The 19,161-nt window shown below is 42.1% G+C and overlaps 1 protein-coding gene across 1 annotated transcript; it reads left to right on the top strand.

The window, feature by feature from the left end:
• The first annotated feature begins 13,965 nt into the window (after window positions 1–13,965).
• LOC136449402 (GDSL esterase/lipase At5g45910-like) lies at window positions 13,966–18,049 on the top strand. The gene is made up of 5 exons (XM_066449427.1): window positions 13,966–14,580; window positions 14,697–14,915; window positions 15,076–15,224; window positions 15,320–15,593; window positions 17,633–18,049. Exons 1-5 carry the CDS (start codon window positions 14,316–14,318, stop codon window positions 17,842–17,844), a joined length of 1,119 nt encoding a protein of 372 aa, XP_066305524.1. The 5' UTR covers window positions 13,966–14,315; the 3' UTR covers window positions 17,845–18,049.
• Window positions 18,050–19,161: the final 1,112 nt, after the last annotated feature.

Raw genomic sequence — 19,161 nt, 5'->3', positions numbered from 1 at the left:
CCCTGAGTACACAATGTACTCGTAAGACTTATCCGACTAGTAGGAATAATTTCCTGACTCCAAGGGATATGATAAGCTTTATGGTTTACTGGGTTTCCTTTTTATGGAAAGTAGTACTAATAGTGAATCCTTATGCATGGTTATTATTAGCAGTCATGATTAGTTCATTATCTAACCATTCTATGTAAGCACCTATTCTACTTTCAAGCAAGAGTTGAGCAAACAGTTCCATTTCACCACCTTTCATCCTTCAGTTCTTACTATGGTGCTAGACTATAGACAAGCCATACCAGATTGCCTGGTGATTCGTGAGTCAATGTGCCCAGCTGGGTACCCTGAAACACATACCCCGCTTGTACCCTAGGCACAAGCAGGACCAACCCACCACCCTCCTGTCACAGGGTCCAGGTCCCCGTCCAAACTTAGACTCCAAGCCCCAGCTCCTGAGTCCCAGACTTAGTGCGGTGCTTAGACCTCCTCCATCCCCGCCTCCAATCAGTCGGTCCAGAAAGAGCCGAAACCCATGAAAAGAGAACAATGAGCTCTCTATAAATCCTGCAGACCTTAGACTTATCACCTTTGAGAGGCTCATATTTGTTTTTTCCTAGCATAATGAATTTTTGGGATGAATGAATGGTTAGTATTAATTCTAAAAATTTGCATATACCATAATCCTAAAAAATGCTAGGATGTTTCTAAGAGTATTTTGTATATCCATCCGCTATCTTTTTGCACTTTGCCACTTGTTTACATGCAGTAAACTCATACGCACAAGATGATTCTGGTAATAATAATATATGCATACCTTCGTGAAGAAGGAATATCCTGGATTTGTCCTGAATGACAGAATTATGTAGCATGGTCATTTATTAAATCCTAGTAGGATATTCTACTGCCACTGAAGTGGAGTGGACCTTAAGCATTATAGTTCCTTATATTACTCTCAAAGAATGAGTATGTGACCAAGCTAAATCCTAAAGGTCTTATGGGACCCACTGAATGAGAAATTCTAGAAGATATCCTACATTATGATTGCATAATACCAAAAATATTGAAAATTGAATTTTTAAGCTATATGACCATATGGGATATAATGCTGCTCTATAAACAAATACAATAAGCTTGAAGCTTTGTGATTAAAAGTCATAGAAGACGAGATGGTAAATAAGACTTTGTCTAATTCTAGAAGAAATATTTCTTGAAATAGAAAGACTGAGAGCATTGAAGTACTAGAAGTATTCAAATTTATCATCCATAATTACTCAATATCAAGTAGAAATTGAGTTAGAATTTTTGGACAGCATTGTGAATCAGGATATATGACTTGCACATGTTGTACTCATAGAAGGATCATGATTACATATCACAACTATAAAGTAGAGCATGCATGAAGCTGTTAAATGTCAAGCATAGAAGCTAAGACATATAAGAATGGAAAAGAATTAGAATATTTAAAGGTTCTCTTGAAGAAGAGCTTAGCTATGTGCTTATAGACTTGTATGTCTTTAAACTTACTATCATGAAGTATTAGTAGTGGTGGTGATGGTGCTTTAAGTTTTAGTTCTCGTTGAATTAAGTGGATTATGTAAACTCAAAGAAGAGTTAAATGGTTACTTTATTAGCTTGAAGACTAATATGAAGTGTTTATATATTCTTAGTTGCAATTCTTACTTGCAGTAACATGTGTTTGTCTTGCATGTAATAAATAAGTTTTATATGTTTCACATATAAATTATTATCTATTTTTCTGATATAAATAAGTTTGCAAAGATTTACCCACAAAGAAACCTCAATTAACCATGAAGGTTATAGTTCTTTGTACACTACTACCATGTAGATAGAAGGAAAATTGAATTTCCTAGAAGCACATGAACAATTTGACTATACTGGCATATAAATTGATCTTAGAAGGATCAATTTAGCTAAGAAATAGTATAATTCATAAACTAAGTATTTAATACTTTAGCCCAGAAACTAAAAGTTTATGTCCTACCTTAAATCTATTGTTGTACACTGAATAGTATACTGGATATGTGAATTTCATGCCAGAACTATTAAATACTAGAAGTATGATTGAATTCTATGGAACATTTGAAATGATTATTCATAGATGCATGAAGCTTATTACTACTTGAAGTAATTATGGCATGAAAAGGGGAGGAATTTTGGGTAAAGGCGTAAGAAAATGTGGGTAATATATATTTAATAGGCATAGCCTTCCTAAATCTATCTTTAAGTGCATGTATCAGGACTTGAAGTCCTAGCCGCTCCCTTTCAGCTGAGTTAACTTGTGGTAGAACCACCCAAAATAACACACCTTCGGAGGCACTCGTCTTCCACCAGACACTAAGCACCCCGAAAGCAAGCTACACCGGGCGGATTTCATCGAGCACACCCCAAGGGAGAGCTCAAATTATCCACATTTTTCCTTTAGGATCCAATAATGAGAACGAGTTTACAATACTTATTCCATTTAATACAATCAGAGTTCTTAGAAATACATTATTACAGTACCAAGTTTAGAGTGCAGAAATTAAACAGCGGAATGAAAATAAACATCTATCGAGAATATACAAGGATCCGTCTGTGCCCACCAGAAGAATCCTTCACACAATAGATACTCCTCAAGCTGCACCTACAATAGGGGTAAATAAACCCTGAGTACACAATGTACTCATAAGACTTATTCGACTGGTAGGAATAATTTCCCGACTCCAAGGGATATGATAAGCTTTATGGTTTGCTGAGTTTCCTTTTTGCAGAAAGTAGTACTAATAGTGAATCCTTATGCATGGTTATTGTTAGCGGTCATGATTAGTTCATTATCAAACCATTTAATGTAAGCACCTATTCTACTTTCAAGCAAGAGTTGAGCAAACAGTTCCATTTTACCACATTTCATCTTTCAGTTCTTACTATAGTGCTAGACTGTAAACAAGCCATATCGGATCATTCGACGATTCATGAATCAATGTGCCTAGCTAGGTACCCTAAAACATATGCCCTGCTTGTACCCTAGGCACAAGTAGGACCAGCCCACTACCCTCCTGTCATGGGGTCTAGGTCTCCATCCAAACTTGGACTCTAAGCCCCTGCTCCTGAGTCCCGGACTCAGTGCGGTGCTTAGACCTCCACCATTCCTGCCTCCAATCAGTCGGTCCAGAAAGAGACAAAACCCATGACAAGAGAACAATGAGCCTTCCTATGCCCATACACAAGTATGCGTTCAGGATAATAAGTCTGTGACTTGCCTAGAACCCAATACAACGGCCGGTCCTTAACCGACACAGACAGGGAAAATAGCGTAACCAAGCTATACCCCATTGGCTGTAGGATACAACCTCTTACACCCACCAATACCCATACCATATCCCTACCCGGTCTCTATTTTTCCTTTCACCATTTTTATCATGAGTGATAATCATAATCATCTATTGTGAGTAACGGCTAGTTACTCATGCTACCAAAATCCAGAGCACAGTAGCTACTCAACCTATGCTAGTATAACTCATAGGTAGGTATATCTATGCATGTAATTTTCATAAAATGTCTGTAACATAAATGCACATCACATATATATATATATCAAGTGATCATTCAAAATAAGGGTTATGCACCGGGACTTACCTTAGGTAGGCGGGGTGTTAGCAAAGTTAGCAACTGATGGCTCTAGGGCTCCCTCCTTTATGAGAATCTCCTCCTCATACTCCTCAATGATCTCCTCATACTTCTGCTTGCCCACAGTCACGAACTCTACCAACTCGTTATCTACATGCATGAAATGATGATGCAACACTTAGTAATACGGCAATGGCAACTCTTAAAATAAGAATACATCTATCAAGCTACTAAGCTAGCTCTACCAACCAAGACGCTAAGTTACCTATTATTACCACTAAATAGGTATGAAACATTGCATGTATTATCTTAGCAACTAAAGGCATCCTTATTCTTAATACCGATTTAATACATATATGATAAAACAAGGAGTACTAGCTACCATATTTACCAACCTATTCTAGGGCTACAAAATTATAGTGAGCACATAATAATCTAATGAACCTACTGTAAAAATTTCATAGCTAAAGCTATTACCAATCTGCAACAAAAATTCCTACAAATATTAAGGTAAATAATGCTAAGCTTTCCTAAATGAATTAATGAATCTATCATTATCACAGATAACTATAAACTAACAACACTAATAGATAGATATCATTTTTGTGAACCTAACAAATTTTGTTTCACTATTTTTGGACACCTACAGAATTTACTATAACTTTCCAAAGATCAGCTCAAAACTAAATTAGAAAACATTTACTAATTCCCTGGAAAAAGGAAAACCGAATTCAACCCTGGCGGCCCAATAACGAGTGGCTCGGCCCTCACGCGTGCAGTGCGCGCGCACGCTCGGCCCACGGGCGTGGCCCATCCACATGGAAATGGCCCACGACTGGGAAGCCCGCGCGTGCCAGCATCTTTTGCAAAAACACCCTTTAGCTACCAGTGATTCACCCTGAGGTCCACAACACTATTCCTATAGTCTGCGCTTATACAGATAAGCCCCTCCCCATTCACTTCTTTATCATGGGCGGGTCCTCCGGCCACCCCCGAGCACACCGACATGGCGGCGATGGCACTGGACTGCCACGCCAACCATCTGAGACCTGCCCCGACCCTGATAGCAAGCTGAACAGCACCAACAACCCTAGCGCCTTCCGTAGCTGAAGTTACAGGGGCAGCAGAGCTCACGGAAGCGGTGGCCATGGCGCGCAACCACGTCGGCCACCCTAAGCCACCATGGGGAGAGCTAGCTAACTCTAAAGCACCACTACCATACCCTATTTACTTCTATGGTGATGGTTTGGCCGAGCATTCCATGAACCGTGCTGGCCACGTACGACGGTGGAATGTGGCGGTGCACTGCGGTGACACTGTCGCATCAGCAACCAAAGCGGGCCGATAGTGGCTAGGCTGAGGTGCATGGGGTGAAGGAAGGATCTAAGTGAAGGTAGTGGTGTAGCTAATTAGGCAGTGGGCGACAGGCGAGTGAGCTGTCCACGCCCATGGTCTAGCGCGGCCTTAATGGCTCACTAGGACAGAAATGCCAAATTGGTGCTCGGTGGACCATCATCAAGGCTGCAGGTGGCACAAGCGATGAGAGGACAAGAGAGCATAGGTGTGGTTGAGGTGAATTGAATAGCGGTGACTCCTCCCTGGTGCACTAGTGGGCGCAAGGAGACGACAGCGGTAGAGAGAAAGCAGGGGCACGCGGGCTGACAGGACAGCAATAAGGCTCGGTCAGACTTTGACTGTGATGCATCTTGGCGAGGTGCGGGTGCCGTGGCCAAGGGACCCTCATCCCAAACGCAATGGACGAGTGAGTGCATTGGCGATAGGCCATGGCCCTCACACTGCGGCGCCATTAATGGTGTAGCGACGGCTCAGATGGCCACGTGCGGAAGGCATCCGCCTGGTCAAAGAGGAACAACACAGCGCAAACACGATGCAACACAACACAAGGGTAGCGACACAGTGAGGCGGAGTGGCCAGGCGGCAATAGACCGGCTAGGGCATCGGCCCGCGATGGCAATGGCACCGACACGGCAGGGTAGAGCGGCCAGGCCAACTGGGCCCCAGCGTCCCGCCGAGCATGGCAGTGCACGTGTGTGTGCGCGTGCATGCGTTGGACGGCCAATGCTGCAATGCCGAGTGCTCGAGGCACGGTTACCACGCCCATGCGATGAAACCGACCGAGAGCATGCTGCGCACGATTTTAAAAGCATTCTAAAAATCTAACCCTTTGATCCAATCACCAAACCACATTTTCTATACTTAAGAGGGCATATCAGGCTACTAAAACAAGCCATAAAACCACACCACTCCTTAACCCAATTACTCTACAAAAATTGTCAAACATAGCTTTGCCAAACCATTTTTCAGCCTTAGAAATTAGACTAAGTCTTGATCGGATTCGCATCAAATTCGATTTCCAAGCTATTAGACCAGTTAGCTAGTGAATTCATTTTTTGACCACAGGTATTTCATCGTCATCTACAAAGTTTGTACTTCTAACTTTATTAAAGTTCTATATATATGTTCTATAGTGTTTCCTTTTAATAAAAATTCACGAACATCCTTACTTGATAATTTCATAAGTCGTGAACAACCTTTCATTTTAAGTTTTTACGGTTCATTTTGAGTTACAAAACTTGATCTACACTCCATATTTCATCAACACACAAAACATGATGCTCATGCAGTGTTTTAGTAAATGATTTACGGTGTAACACCGATGGTGTTACATAACTTTCTCTACATTGCACTAATTGCAAGTAAGTTTGTAGCTTTGCATTTTATTGTTATCTATTACGTTGGATTAAATATCAACATTCCACATTACACATGAATGTGTATCACTATGTTGTGCTCTCGTTAAGCTTCAACTATCTTCACTCCTCCATGAATATTAGCATAGAAGCTATATTCATAGCTTGTAGCTACTACCTTTTCCCCTCATAATTTTAAATTAGCCAGCTAGCACGCTAGTTCTCGTTGAACTAAGAAATATTTGGCTTTTAATGCATTGCATGCATAAGCAATACATTGGTCTATGGCCAAGTAGCCTAAGATCAGGGGGAGTCGGTTAATCTGAAATTAGCTAAATGGAGAAGTGACCTAATTGATGGGATGAATAATTGTGGAATTAAGATGGTGGATAACACACTTAGATGATTTGGGATTTTTGAAGAAAAGTCATTTCAGGAATTTTGCAATAATGGCAGTAGAAATTTCTAGAAGAAATTTTATGTGATTTTGAATGTTGCGTATTTTATACATTTGAAATATATGGTCCATTTTTTATGTATGAATAATTAGATCAATTTTTTTGGCTAAACAATAAAGAAGCTAGACAATGAAATAGTTTTCTAAACCATGATATGTGTAAATCAGAGGGAGAACATCCCTGAGTTTGTAGGAATGCTAAATATTCTTAAGTGCACTATATGTATTCTAGCTCGCTGCATTTAGTGAATAATAACCCCTATGTTAAAATATGTGCGTGAATATTTCTCATAAAACTATATCATAGCATACATGAATGGGTCTCTACTTATAGTTGGAGATACATGAATTTAAATTATTTTAAGCCCATGATAGGGGATATCATTTGAAGTATGCTATTAAAGATCTAATATTGGCATTAGGGGGAGAGAAAGCCTATGTTGAATGGCAAATATTATTTTCATAGAAGAAAAATGGTCTTAAAAGAAAATATTCCTCGAAGCTTGAAGCAGGAATAATATCACGCACTAAATCAAACAATAGTTTGACTAATGCTCTTGTGAAGCATGAAGCAGAGTATATACCAGATATTTTTGAAAAATGAGAGGAGTAACTTGAAGTTATGAATCAAAAGTTGTGTTTATTAGTAGTAAACTAAATATTGTAAACTATCAAGCTAAAATCTATGGGAACACCTATGGATTCTAGTTTAGTGTATACTTGTCAAATGAAATAAGAACAAACTCCTCCATTCTCATGAAGAGAACACCTCAAGAAGAAGATTAATCACCTCATGAAGAGGATCATCATGAAGATGAAATCCAACACACTAGGCGCGCGCATTATGAGTGTTGGGTATGCAGAACAACAAATCATCTCTTGTTTGGAAAATAACAAAGAGATAGAATAATCTCACATTGTGAGAATATTGGAAGAAAATAAGTTGTAAACAACGCTACCTCTATAATTGCAAATGTTTCTCTTATGAGAACCCAGATCTGGAAAACAAAGTCCATGGCAAAGTCGTCTGTAGCGATTATATCGGGTCAGTGAAGAAGGCAATTGAGATTGTATCTCCTACTAAGAAGAAATAAATGTTCTGCTATATCTCTAGCAAAAGAAATGAATGAATATGAAAGAGTTAAATGCACCGTAGGTCCATTAACTTTTGGTGTTGTGTCATCTAGGTCCATCAACTTTCAAACTATTTTTTTTGGGACCATTAACTTTTGGTGGTGTGTCATCTAGGTCCATTAACTTTTAAACTATATTTTTTAGTCCATTAACTTTTTGTGGTGTGTCATCCAGATCTATCAACTTTCAAATTACATTTTTGGGTCCCTAAACTTTTTAACCGGTTCACCGTAAGTTTATACCTCTTCATTTAATGAATAGATCTGACATGGCACGCCAAATAAGCAGCCACTATGGAGTAGGTGATGAGTCCATAGCTCCTCAAGATGTTCATGGAGACTTGTCTACCAATAATTCAAATGTAGCAGCCGATAATTCGTTAATATCCACTGGTCTTAAATTTGAGACTATTATTTTTAAGGATAAATATATTGTGGACATGGAGAAATTTACAATTGTTGGACTGTCATCAAAGATATTTTATAGAGGTGCCTTATTATTGGGTGGAAAGGAGGAGAAAATGAAGCCAATAAAATACATCAGTTATAATTCTAAAGAGGTAGAGATCATCAATGGAATTTTCCCAACGTGATTAGCATCCTTGCCGTAGTATTTTATTATTTTCATGTATTAGTTTCCTATCCAGTTGTGATACATGATCTTTTATCTAGCATCTAGCTTTTAGTGCCTGCGTGCACCTGTGTACGTGAATTAAATTGGTGGTTGCGTTTGGACGTGCCATGCACGTTAGCCAAATCAGGGACTCAGGGTGAATCGGTCCTAGTTGGGCTAGTGGAGTCGAAGTTTTATTTGGGTCAGGTGGCCTGCGTGCCTATACTTGTGGCCTTCGACATTGTATGGGTAGATTAGACTAGATTTTATTATGGAGTTTATTCCCCATCGAGCCACCGCTCAAGAAATCCTTGATGGTGATCCCATTAGGTTCTTCATATTGAAGATTATCTTCGTATGGCGATCTCATCCTCTACTTCACGGTGGCTGCTTTTTTGGCATGCCATGTCAGATCTATTTGCTAAACAAAGGGGTATGGACCTACGGTCAACCAGCTAAAAAGTTTAGAGACCAAAAAATACAATTTAAAAGTTGATGGACCTAGATGACACACCACCAAAAGTTAATGGATCCAAAAATATAGTTTAAAAGTTGATGGACCTATATAACATACCACCTAAAGTTAATGTACCTATGGTGCATTTAATTCAATATGAAATGTACAGTTAATAAGTGGATTATGAAGTTCCATATAGTTTCTGAAGAATATAAATCGCAACATATGGAAATTAAATCACATACCAAGTATTACGAAGTCTAAGGTATAATATATTCCTGAATGAATATTAAAGTCTCAAGAAGAGCAAGTCCTAGAAGGAATAGTCATCGAGTTACTTTGTAAGTGAATAGCACTATCACATTGTGTATATCACATAATAATCTCTCATGTAGTAGAGAATATATCTCATAAAAGAGAAATGTTATTCACTAAGAATGATAACTTTCTTGAAGGATTTAATCCATGAAGGATTTACTAGTCAATTCTTAAAAAAACACACCATTAATCCCTGAAGTGGATGTAGACCCGAGAGAAAGAAAATGAGAAATGCTAAATATCATGAAGGTGTCATACAAACACTCAGAAAATGTATATTGTAAAGCTAGTAACGAATTGTTGATATCCTCTAAAATACCATAGAAGGTATAAGAATAATGGTGACTTTGGCAATTGAATTATCCTCTAAATGCTAAATGCAAGACTGGATTTATTATTTAGTGGTACAATCAAAATCCTGAAGATTTGTAGAACATATAATTGAAAAATCCACTAATAAAGAATTATAAGTATTCAAACTCTAGTATAAGTTTGATACACTATCCAGAAGATATTGAATGTAACTTATTTACCCCCATAATTCTCTAAAATGATTTATTACCTTGAAGGATAAATTTTATTTGTTTTGCACAACTAATAAGTGGTTATTTATACATGAAGCATATTGCTCTTGTTTACTCATATTATAATTCATTGAAGAATGATAAGCCAACATTTTGAAAGATATAGTATTATGGTACTGCATACTATTATTAAGCACATATTTATGAAAGCTGTGGTCTGAACAATGAAGTTTAAAGGATGACTTTATGAGAGGGAGCAATTTGAGTAAATCTACCTTGAAGGTAATTAAAACCACTAGAATTACAAAGATCAAGTAGATCATGGCCCTGTTCGACTGGCTGGAAAAACGGCTGATGCTGATGCTAATACTGATTTGTTGTGAGAGAAAAACATTGTTATTTCGCTGAAATGGTACGACTGATAAGTTCAAGCGAACAGGGCCCATATTTGCTAAAACATTGAAATTTATGCATAGATCATGAAGATAAATATCTATTCATGAAGAATAAAATATCCAGAAGAATACATGACAAGAAGGTTAAATGTTGTACTCTTTTTCCCTATGTGAATTTTTACTTGAAGGTTTCTCACACAAGATTTTTAATGAGACAACATGTGCAATGTAATTAACGAATGCGATGTACTCTTTTCTCCAAGAACTGTTTTTTCCATTGGATTTTCGGATGGAGTTTTTAATGAGGCATGTGCATATCGTGGTAATCGCCTAAGGAGAAGTGTTGTAAAACACATGGACTCTATACTAGAAGAAAAGAAGAAGGAAGAATCATAATCCTAGTCTGTTTGTATGTGGGCTCTTACCAAACTCTTAGGTCTTGGGAAGACTATATATATGTGGGAGCTCTATGTTGTACTCCCTTCGTCCCACAAATAAAAGTACATCTAGCTCTTGGACGTGCAGATTAAGGAAGTTGGCAAATTACGCTGATGCCCCTATAAAAGCATCTGACAACTCACGGGAGTGTTTCAGACAGCACAATTTAAAATGGCCAAACTGGTGGCAAAAGCAAAGAAGCGTCAGATAATAAAGAATTATTTAGTGAAACCAGTCGGCCGCCACGAAGAGCACAGAATGTTCTAGTAACCCAAATCTGGCGCCATTGTGCCCATATTACAAAATTTGAATTGGCGCCATTGTGCCCACATTACAAATTTTGAACTGGCGCCATTGCACCACTATAAAAAGCCTTCGCCTTCCCCTATTCCAGATGAACCCAATGAAAGGCTCAACATGCTCCAAATACCCCCCAAAAAAACTCTAACAACCTGCAATCCAATCTATAGTTAGACATGGCCATAGATCTCAACATAGTACCAGATAAAGAAGATGGAGAGTTGGCCATAGATCTCAACATAGTGCCAGAAGAAGGAGACGAAGAGTTGGCCATAGATCTAAACATAGTTCTTGTTGAAGAAGATGAAGAAGCCTTACCTGACCTAAATGCAGAACCTGCACATGTGGAAGGCGTTGAAACCCATCATCCTTAGGATCAAGATAAAGTCCATCTCCTCCAAGAGGATGAAGTACATCGACACCATGAAGATCAGGTCCACTATCTGCAGGAAGATGAACAGGTTGGTGTGCATGGCATTGATCTCAACATCACTGCTTGTGAGGGACAACCACCACATGAAGGTAATGTCTCTTAATTGCATCATTACAACTAGCAAATGGTGAAATGTGTAAACAGAAGTTCGAAACATGACGTACACACTATGCCACACCTTTTCTGCAGTCCTTGCTGTTGAAGAAGACCATCAACAACATGTAGATACCAGCTTTCATGGTGCATATGAACAAGATGAATTTGACCTCAACTCATAATTTTTTTATCAGCAACAAGAGATGGAACAAATGATCGGTATGAACCAGATCAGCAGACCATTTTCCCTATATATAGTGTTCATTTCAATCATCGAGTACAGTAAGCACTAGTACACATGACTGCATATAGTGTCAAAGCATGTTCCAACTATGTAAATAAAACTATGTATAAGTTGATTTAACACCCATGTTTTTTCTCAAATAGTCAGCACAACTTTTTCATACAGCTACAACACTTCCAAGACAAGTCTTTTAGCTTTTAGAAACATTTTCAGCAACTATTATTATGAAACATTTAGCATTTACGTACATCTCAACAGCACTGGTATAAGAACTCACCTAGCAATTGTTCTTGTAGACATGATCGAGGACATGCATGAGTATGGTGTGTACACTGATGTCGTGGACATAGCCTTCGATGTTGACAAGTTGGAGGACTCAGATGTTGATGAAGATGAACATGCAAATGAAAATAATACACATCATCGCACAAATTTGACAGATCTTCAAAGACAACAAATATATGAAGCATTGCTTGAGAGAAGCAACCGTGGAAGATTACAAAAGAACAGTACAAATATAGTTGCTCAGATGTTCCAGGTCAGTATCAATCAAGTGCGGAGTGTTTGGCGGAGAGTAAAGTAGTTCCGTGCACAAGGAAGACCAGTAGATGTTAGATCAAGAAGAAAGAATTGTGGCCGCAAAAAGAAACAAATAGACCTATCAGATGTTCTTAGCATCCCCTTGCATAGGAGGAGAACGATACGATCACTAGCTACTGCTCTTGAAGTAAAGAAGAGCACTCTACATAGGTGGTTCAAAAGGGCTGCTACGACGCCATTCCAGCACATTAAAGCCTCTACTGTCGGACGAAAACAAGAGAGAGAGGTTGTGATGGTGTCTGTCCATGTTAGATCAGCGAACATTGCCAAATGAACCCAGGTTCAGTGAAATGAAAAACATTATTCACATGGACCAGAAGTGGTTCAACACCACATCGAAGTACACAACGTATTATATGCTTCCAGATGAGAACGACCCACATAGGACTGTGCGCAATAAGAATGTCATTGACAAAGTAATGTTCTTATTAGCGGTAGGAAGGCCTATATGTGCTACTTTCATGTGCTAATCATTAATATTCAGAGAAATAAAGAATAATTTATTTATCTCTGGTGTCTATGTGTGCTACTTTTATCGGTTGTGCGAAGAGAGAAATATCGTAAGCACTGGCAACATGTTTTATAACATTTACGGTCGCTGCTGCTCGCCTTCTCTCTCTCCTGCAGTACTGCATCTGCATGGCAATCGGGCTCGGGCCCCCTGCAAGATGGTGACTGTGACTGAACTTATCGTCCATGCAGCGCATCCCCCAGTCCCCAGAAGTGGCTGGGCCCTACTAGCGTGGGGGAAAGGCCCAGCCCAGAAATAAGATATTCGAAAGCTGGCGCATCCTCCACATCGCCCCTGGCCCGGCTGTCGAGCTTGTCGCTAATCTTATTCTTTGCTCGGCAGTCCAGTACCGCACACCCAGGTTAATACCTTGATTATTTACTACGTACGTACGTACTACTAACTGAGGTTATTATAATATACTAGTGATTACGTATGATATACGTACTACTTATCTCGTGATGCCAGTGAGATCCTCGCGAAGCATTGCATCAGCTAGTGTTAGGGTAGCATTTGAGCCCAGTTGACAGCTCGGGGCCTCGGGCGATGCAGGCTGCAGGTGCACTTGGGCTGAACTGAAACTGAACTACTAGTGCTGGCCGTGACCTACACAGCGTTGCATGATGCAGGAATGATTTTGGTTCTTGGGAGCGCAGCGCGCACCGTACCAAACCATCATTTACGAGCACTGAATGCCCATAAATGTGTACGAGTAGGAGCAGGAGTAGTACCTAGGAGTACTACGTAAATGAGATGATTAGGATAGGACTAGCAGCAGCATAAAATGGAGCAGCGGATCTGTCTTGCTACTGACTGCTGCTTTGATCTGGACCATGGGGAGAGTTGCATTAGCCATTACGACTCTCAGTGATAGTGTATTATCGTAACAATCTGTCGCGTTGTGCGCGCCTGCCTGAGCAGCAGTGAGCACCGCGTTGATCGCTGTGGTCGGGGGTCGGGGCCGCCGGAATAATTGAGCTTTGGCCCTTGGGAGCGTCAGGCCCCGGAGCTGGAGCAGTGGAGCTACACCTGTACACATCGGCACGTCACCCATCCATACAGCTGAGCTGAGGACGGAGGAGGGTTTTTGGCTTGGCAGGCGGCAGGAGGACCCGGCACAATTACTGGAGTAGCCGCTGCTGCCCCCTCCACCACCCACCTCACTCATCCACTCAGATTTGCCCTCGGCCGGCATGCCATTTATCCCCCACCTACAATCTCAGATTCTCAGGCAATCCGCCATTACTGAGCCCCATCGCCCGTCTCCCCATCGGGTCGTCGCAGCTCGCAACGCGGAACCGCCACGACTCCCTGTCCGTCCCTCAGCCTACCTATCAATCAGTGACTGACGGACGCTACTGCCTTGCCACCACTCGCTCCGCTGCGCCTGCCTCTGGCTGCGGCCTGCCGGCGGTGCGTTGTACTTGTACCACCACCAGTGCTCCGCCCGCGAACGATCGCATTCCCATGGCGGACCACTCCAAGGTGCTCCCCGCGCTCGCCGCCGTCTTGCTCTGCTGCTGCTGCCCCCTCGCGCAATGCGGCGGCGGCGGCGGCGGGCAGAACTACACCTCCATGTTCAGCTTCGGCGACTCGCTCACCGACACCGGCAACCTGCTCGTGTCCAGTCCGCTCTCCAACCACATCGTCGGCCGCTATCCCTACGGCATGACCTACTTCCACCGCCCCACCGGCCGCTGCTCCGACGGCCGCCTCGTCGTCGACTTCCTAGGTGCGTCCCCGTGCGTCGTGCGCGCGCGCCGCCCACTGCTTCTTTATATTATATATTTCAGGAGTGCATTTCGTTTCTGACGCGACTTCCTCGTTGCGCGCCGCCCACTCGTGCAGCGCAAGCGTTCGGCCTGCCGCTGCTGCAGCCGTACCTGCAGTCCCACGGCAAGGACCTCCGCCGGGGCGTCAACTTCGCCGTCGGCGGCGCCACCGCCATGGATCCGCCCTTCTTCCAGGAGATCGGCGCGTCCGACAAGCTCTGGACCAACCTCTCCCTCAGCGTCCAGCTCGGCTGGTTCGAGCAGCTCAAGCCGTCACTCTGCAGCTCCCCCAAAAGTCCGTTCCTTCGCATTGCATGCCTTCTCAGTACTCAAATCCGATTTTGCATTTGGGATTTTGAGTGTCCTAAGAAAAAAGAGATTCTCCAATGATTAAGATTCAAGTGCAGCGCTGATTGCAATGTCTTTTTTCTGCTCTGATTGAATTGAGACAACAGAGTGCAAGGAGTACTTCAGCAAGTCCCTGTTCCTCGTCGGAGAGATTGGGGGAAACGACTACAACTACGCCTTCTTCAAGGGCAAGACCCTGGACGACGCCAAAACCTACGTTCCCACGGTCGCCGCCGCGGTCACCGATGCCACCGAGGTCAGGTCACCGAATCTCGCTCCCCATTGTTTACTGTATCTCTCTCTGCATTTCGCACTAAACAATTTGGGCCGCTACTCTGCTCATGACAACAGAGGCTGATCAAGGCCGGCGCCACGCACCTGGTGGTGCCTGGGAACCTGCCCATTGGGTGCTCGTCGGCGTACCTGACCCTGCACCCGGGCCGGAACAGCAGCGACTACGACGCCGCCGGCTGCCTCAAGACGTACAACGACTTCGCGCAGCACCACAACGCGGTGCTCCAGCAGAACCTGCGGGCGCTCCGGGTCAAGTACCCGCAGGCAAGGATCATGTACGCCGACTACTACGGCGCCGCCATGTCCTTCGCCAAGAACCCAAAGCAGTTCGGTGAGTGCAATTGTTCAACCACCTCATATCGTGATCCTGATTCTGGGAGAGCTTTTCCAATTCGACATCAAATGTGTTCATCGCATAACTGATCGGCTACACTGAAAGTGACACTGAATGGCCACTACTCTAAGCTAGACTAAAGATGGTCCCACCACGATCTGCCATCCAATTGGAGTTCAGATTGCACGGCTCTTTCAGAAAATAAAAGGGTTGGGGATCTAGCTAAAACCAAGTCACCTGTAACCAGTGTTTTCCTAAACGCTAAATGATAAACAGTCGGTCACCTACCGTTTAGCCATTATTCGGGAAAAACGTCCTATTAAACGGGCTAAACGGCCAATTAAACGGGTGATTAAAGGGAAACAGTGCACCACCGTGTAGCGTTTACACGGTGTTTAAACGGGCTAAACGGCCGTTTAGGCGAACAGTGCCTGTAACCTGTTCGGCCATCTCCTTTCGAGAAAAGGGAGCTATGTCTTGCTTTTGCCACAACGAAAGGCATATGGTCCTTTTGGTCAGTCATCTGCAGACTGCAGTTAACTGCAGTGGCTAACACATGGATGTGAGACTGAAAAATTGGATCTTGACTATTGAGCCGCTTTTACTGTAATTGGTAACCCTGCTTTCTGTGCTGTGCTTAATGAAAGGTCAGAGCACCTGCCGAGCTTGCACACACAAACACACACAATAAAAAAAGAGAGAGAGAGATCTTTCCCCTGGAGTGCTAAAACCCATTTCTTTTAGACTGTATTGATCTAGGTAGTGATCCTTCCATCTAGGTAAAATCTGGACATCGGATTCTCAGTTTCTGCCCGTATATATTACTCCTTACTAACATTCAAATGGTTGTTAGGGCACATCCAGAAATGTTGTTGTTGAGGTTGCAGAAGTCTACTGGCATCTTGGGCTGGGTCATCTTATTCTTATGAGCATTTATTTGGCACACACCAGTAAATTGATTTGAAGTTCCCTTATCTAGTACTAGTAGATGCCACTGTCAGCCAATGAAATCTGCCTCATTTTTCTTGACAAGATAATAATCTTGTAGCTATATTGATGAGTTCGTTAGCAGCTTGGTGAACTATCATGGTCTGTTCTGTCCTATATATAGGGGAAATGAAAATGATATCTCAATGTCAATTTGGAGAGTAACTGCTAACTGTTTATAGACTTGGACCTCTAACTTCCCTAACATGACAGTTCCATCCAGAATTCAGTTATTTGGTGGTCTTGTATATGCGCAGATATAACGACCTGATTAGTCATGGACAATTGACCACTGGGATGGAATGAGGATGACTGTTCTGCAGAATTTTGAATTCTTTTCTCAATTCATGTTACGCCCTAAGAATTCAGATTCAATGTCCAAACACGCTGACATGGTAGCAACAAAAGTTTATTAACCCTAGTTTTATGTGGATATAGTAGTTCTTCTAATCTTCTGGAGTTTTGGGTTCAAAAATTCAGTTCTCCTCACGCTGGCTATTGTGTTCTGAGGTTCCAACAATCCAAATCCAAAAGGAGGACAGATGGGGATTTGACGGAGTGATTACATACCTTTGGTGGAATATTTGGAAGGAAAGAAATCAAAGAACATTACAAAACACGGCGATGCAGGAGCTGTAGCTGGCCTTCATCATCCTATCATGGAAGGCATCAACTTGTTACAAGCGATCCTTTGGGAATCACATTACAACTTAACGAGGAAATATGGGCTATTGTCTGGGTTCGGTTGATGACTCGGTGTCAGTTGGTTGCCTTGTGTTGTGAACCCTTTTGTGGTAGCTTGGTAGGCTGTTAGCTGTTTAGTGGATAACTGCTGGGTGATTGGTGCTCTCGAGTCTCGACATCACTACTAGCGTCTCCTTCCTCTTTTTTTCTGGCCTTTTCTTTGTTTGTTCGCCTTTCGTTGGTCTTTTTTCTTTTCTGTAAATGTCCTTATCTCTTTCTAACAGATTGGCTCAGCAATTTTCCTGCTGACGTGCTAAACATGGTGTTCTGAAACTAAACTACTCTGTGGATGGAAATGGATGCAGGGTTTACGGAGGGGCCGCTGCGGACGTGCTGCGGCGGCGGCGGGCCGTACAACTTCAACCCAAAGGCGAGCTGCGGCGTGCGGGGCTCCAGCGTGTGCACGGACCCGTCGGCGTACGCCAACTGGGACGGCGTGCACCTGACGGAGGCCGCCTACCACGCCATCGCCGACAGCATCCTCAACGGCCCCTACACCAGCCCCAGGCTTCTCTGATCAGGACGGTGAAGCTCATCGTCCATCGGCATGGCGGCAGCTCATCTCATCTGTAGACTGTAGTGGTGGCAAGAATGTGGCCGTGAGCTGCTAGCTGTGGTAATTAAACGACTGTTGTACGTACTCCTAGTACTAGTGTGACGGTGTTGGGACTGGAAGGGTAACTCGTAACTAAAATGGTGGAGTTTTGCGTCCGCTTCTCGAATTGTGCCTTTGTGTGGACTGTGTCGTGAAATTGGTTCATCTAACTGGGGTACTTCAGTCACTGACTCACTGGCAGGCGCCGGTGACTGTGTCGTGTTTAGTGGATGGATCTCCTCTAATTTAAGCTAGAGACTCTACACTGGTGGATAGGTTTGTTAGATCCACATGACAGTCACTGGTGGAAGTGTTTAGTGTTGGTTCTCGCCGGTGATAATTGTGGGGCCCTAGAATCCCAGATTGTTGGTTAGAGAGAATATAGGGGAACTATATTTAGGACTCTTGGAATTGAAATCCGTTATAATAATCACATTTACACATAGATTAATTAGGTTAATATGGCTACATGCAGAGTATATTTGTATATTACTGTTGGCCATAAGTCAGAGATACTTTTGTGCTACATTTATACGTATTAGAGCGAGTCGAAGAGCGTGCTATAAAATGTAGTGTAGAAACATAACATTAGGACCTATGGAATCAAATTCTATCTCTCACACCATGAGCCTCACTGGCAGGCGACGGTGACTATGTGTCGTGTTAGTGTACGAGTCTCCTCTAATGTAAGTTAGAGAGACTTAGTCACTGGCACATGAGCCTGTTATAGTCCCTCTAACTAAGTTAGAGGAACCGGTTGTGTTTAGTGCTGGCTCTCAAGCCAGTGGCCCTAGAATACTAGATTGTTGGTTAGAGAGAATATAAGAGGAATTATATTATATTTATGATAAAATTAAACTTTAGAAACTAGAAAATTTGAATATTAAAAGTGAGGCTGCAAATCTAAAATAAAATTGTCAGTCTAAAGTTGCCTTAGGCCTTGATTGTGCACTTATCACTTTTGTGGCCGTTGGATGCACTGGGAGGATGTTCATTGTGAAAATAAAAAAAAAAATCCACTCGGTAAGAGAAAAAATGCCCTAGCTTCTAGAGGGAAAAAAAAAACTGTTTCAGACATGTGATTTGTTCCATAAATAGTAAATTGTTCTGTTTAATAACAAACAATGTTCTATATTATTAAGAGAAAAATACTCGACACATGTGTACTTTTTGTTCCATAAATATAAAGGTTGTTACTTGACAAGAGAGAAATGTTTTAGCCTCAACAATAAATGTTGT

Source organism: Miscanthus floridulus, chromosome 5 (assembly GCF_019320115.1).
Source record: "Miscanthus floridulus cultivar M001 chromosome 5, ASM1932011v1, whole genome shotgun sequence".
In the NCBI taxonomy this organism is placed as follows: Eukaryota; Viridiplantae; Streptophyta; class Magnoliopsida; order Poales; family Poaceae; genus Miscanthus; species Miscanthus floridulus.
Note: the sequence above shows the minus strand (reverse complement) of the source record. Positions and strands in the feature narration are given on the sequence as shown.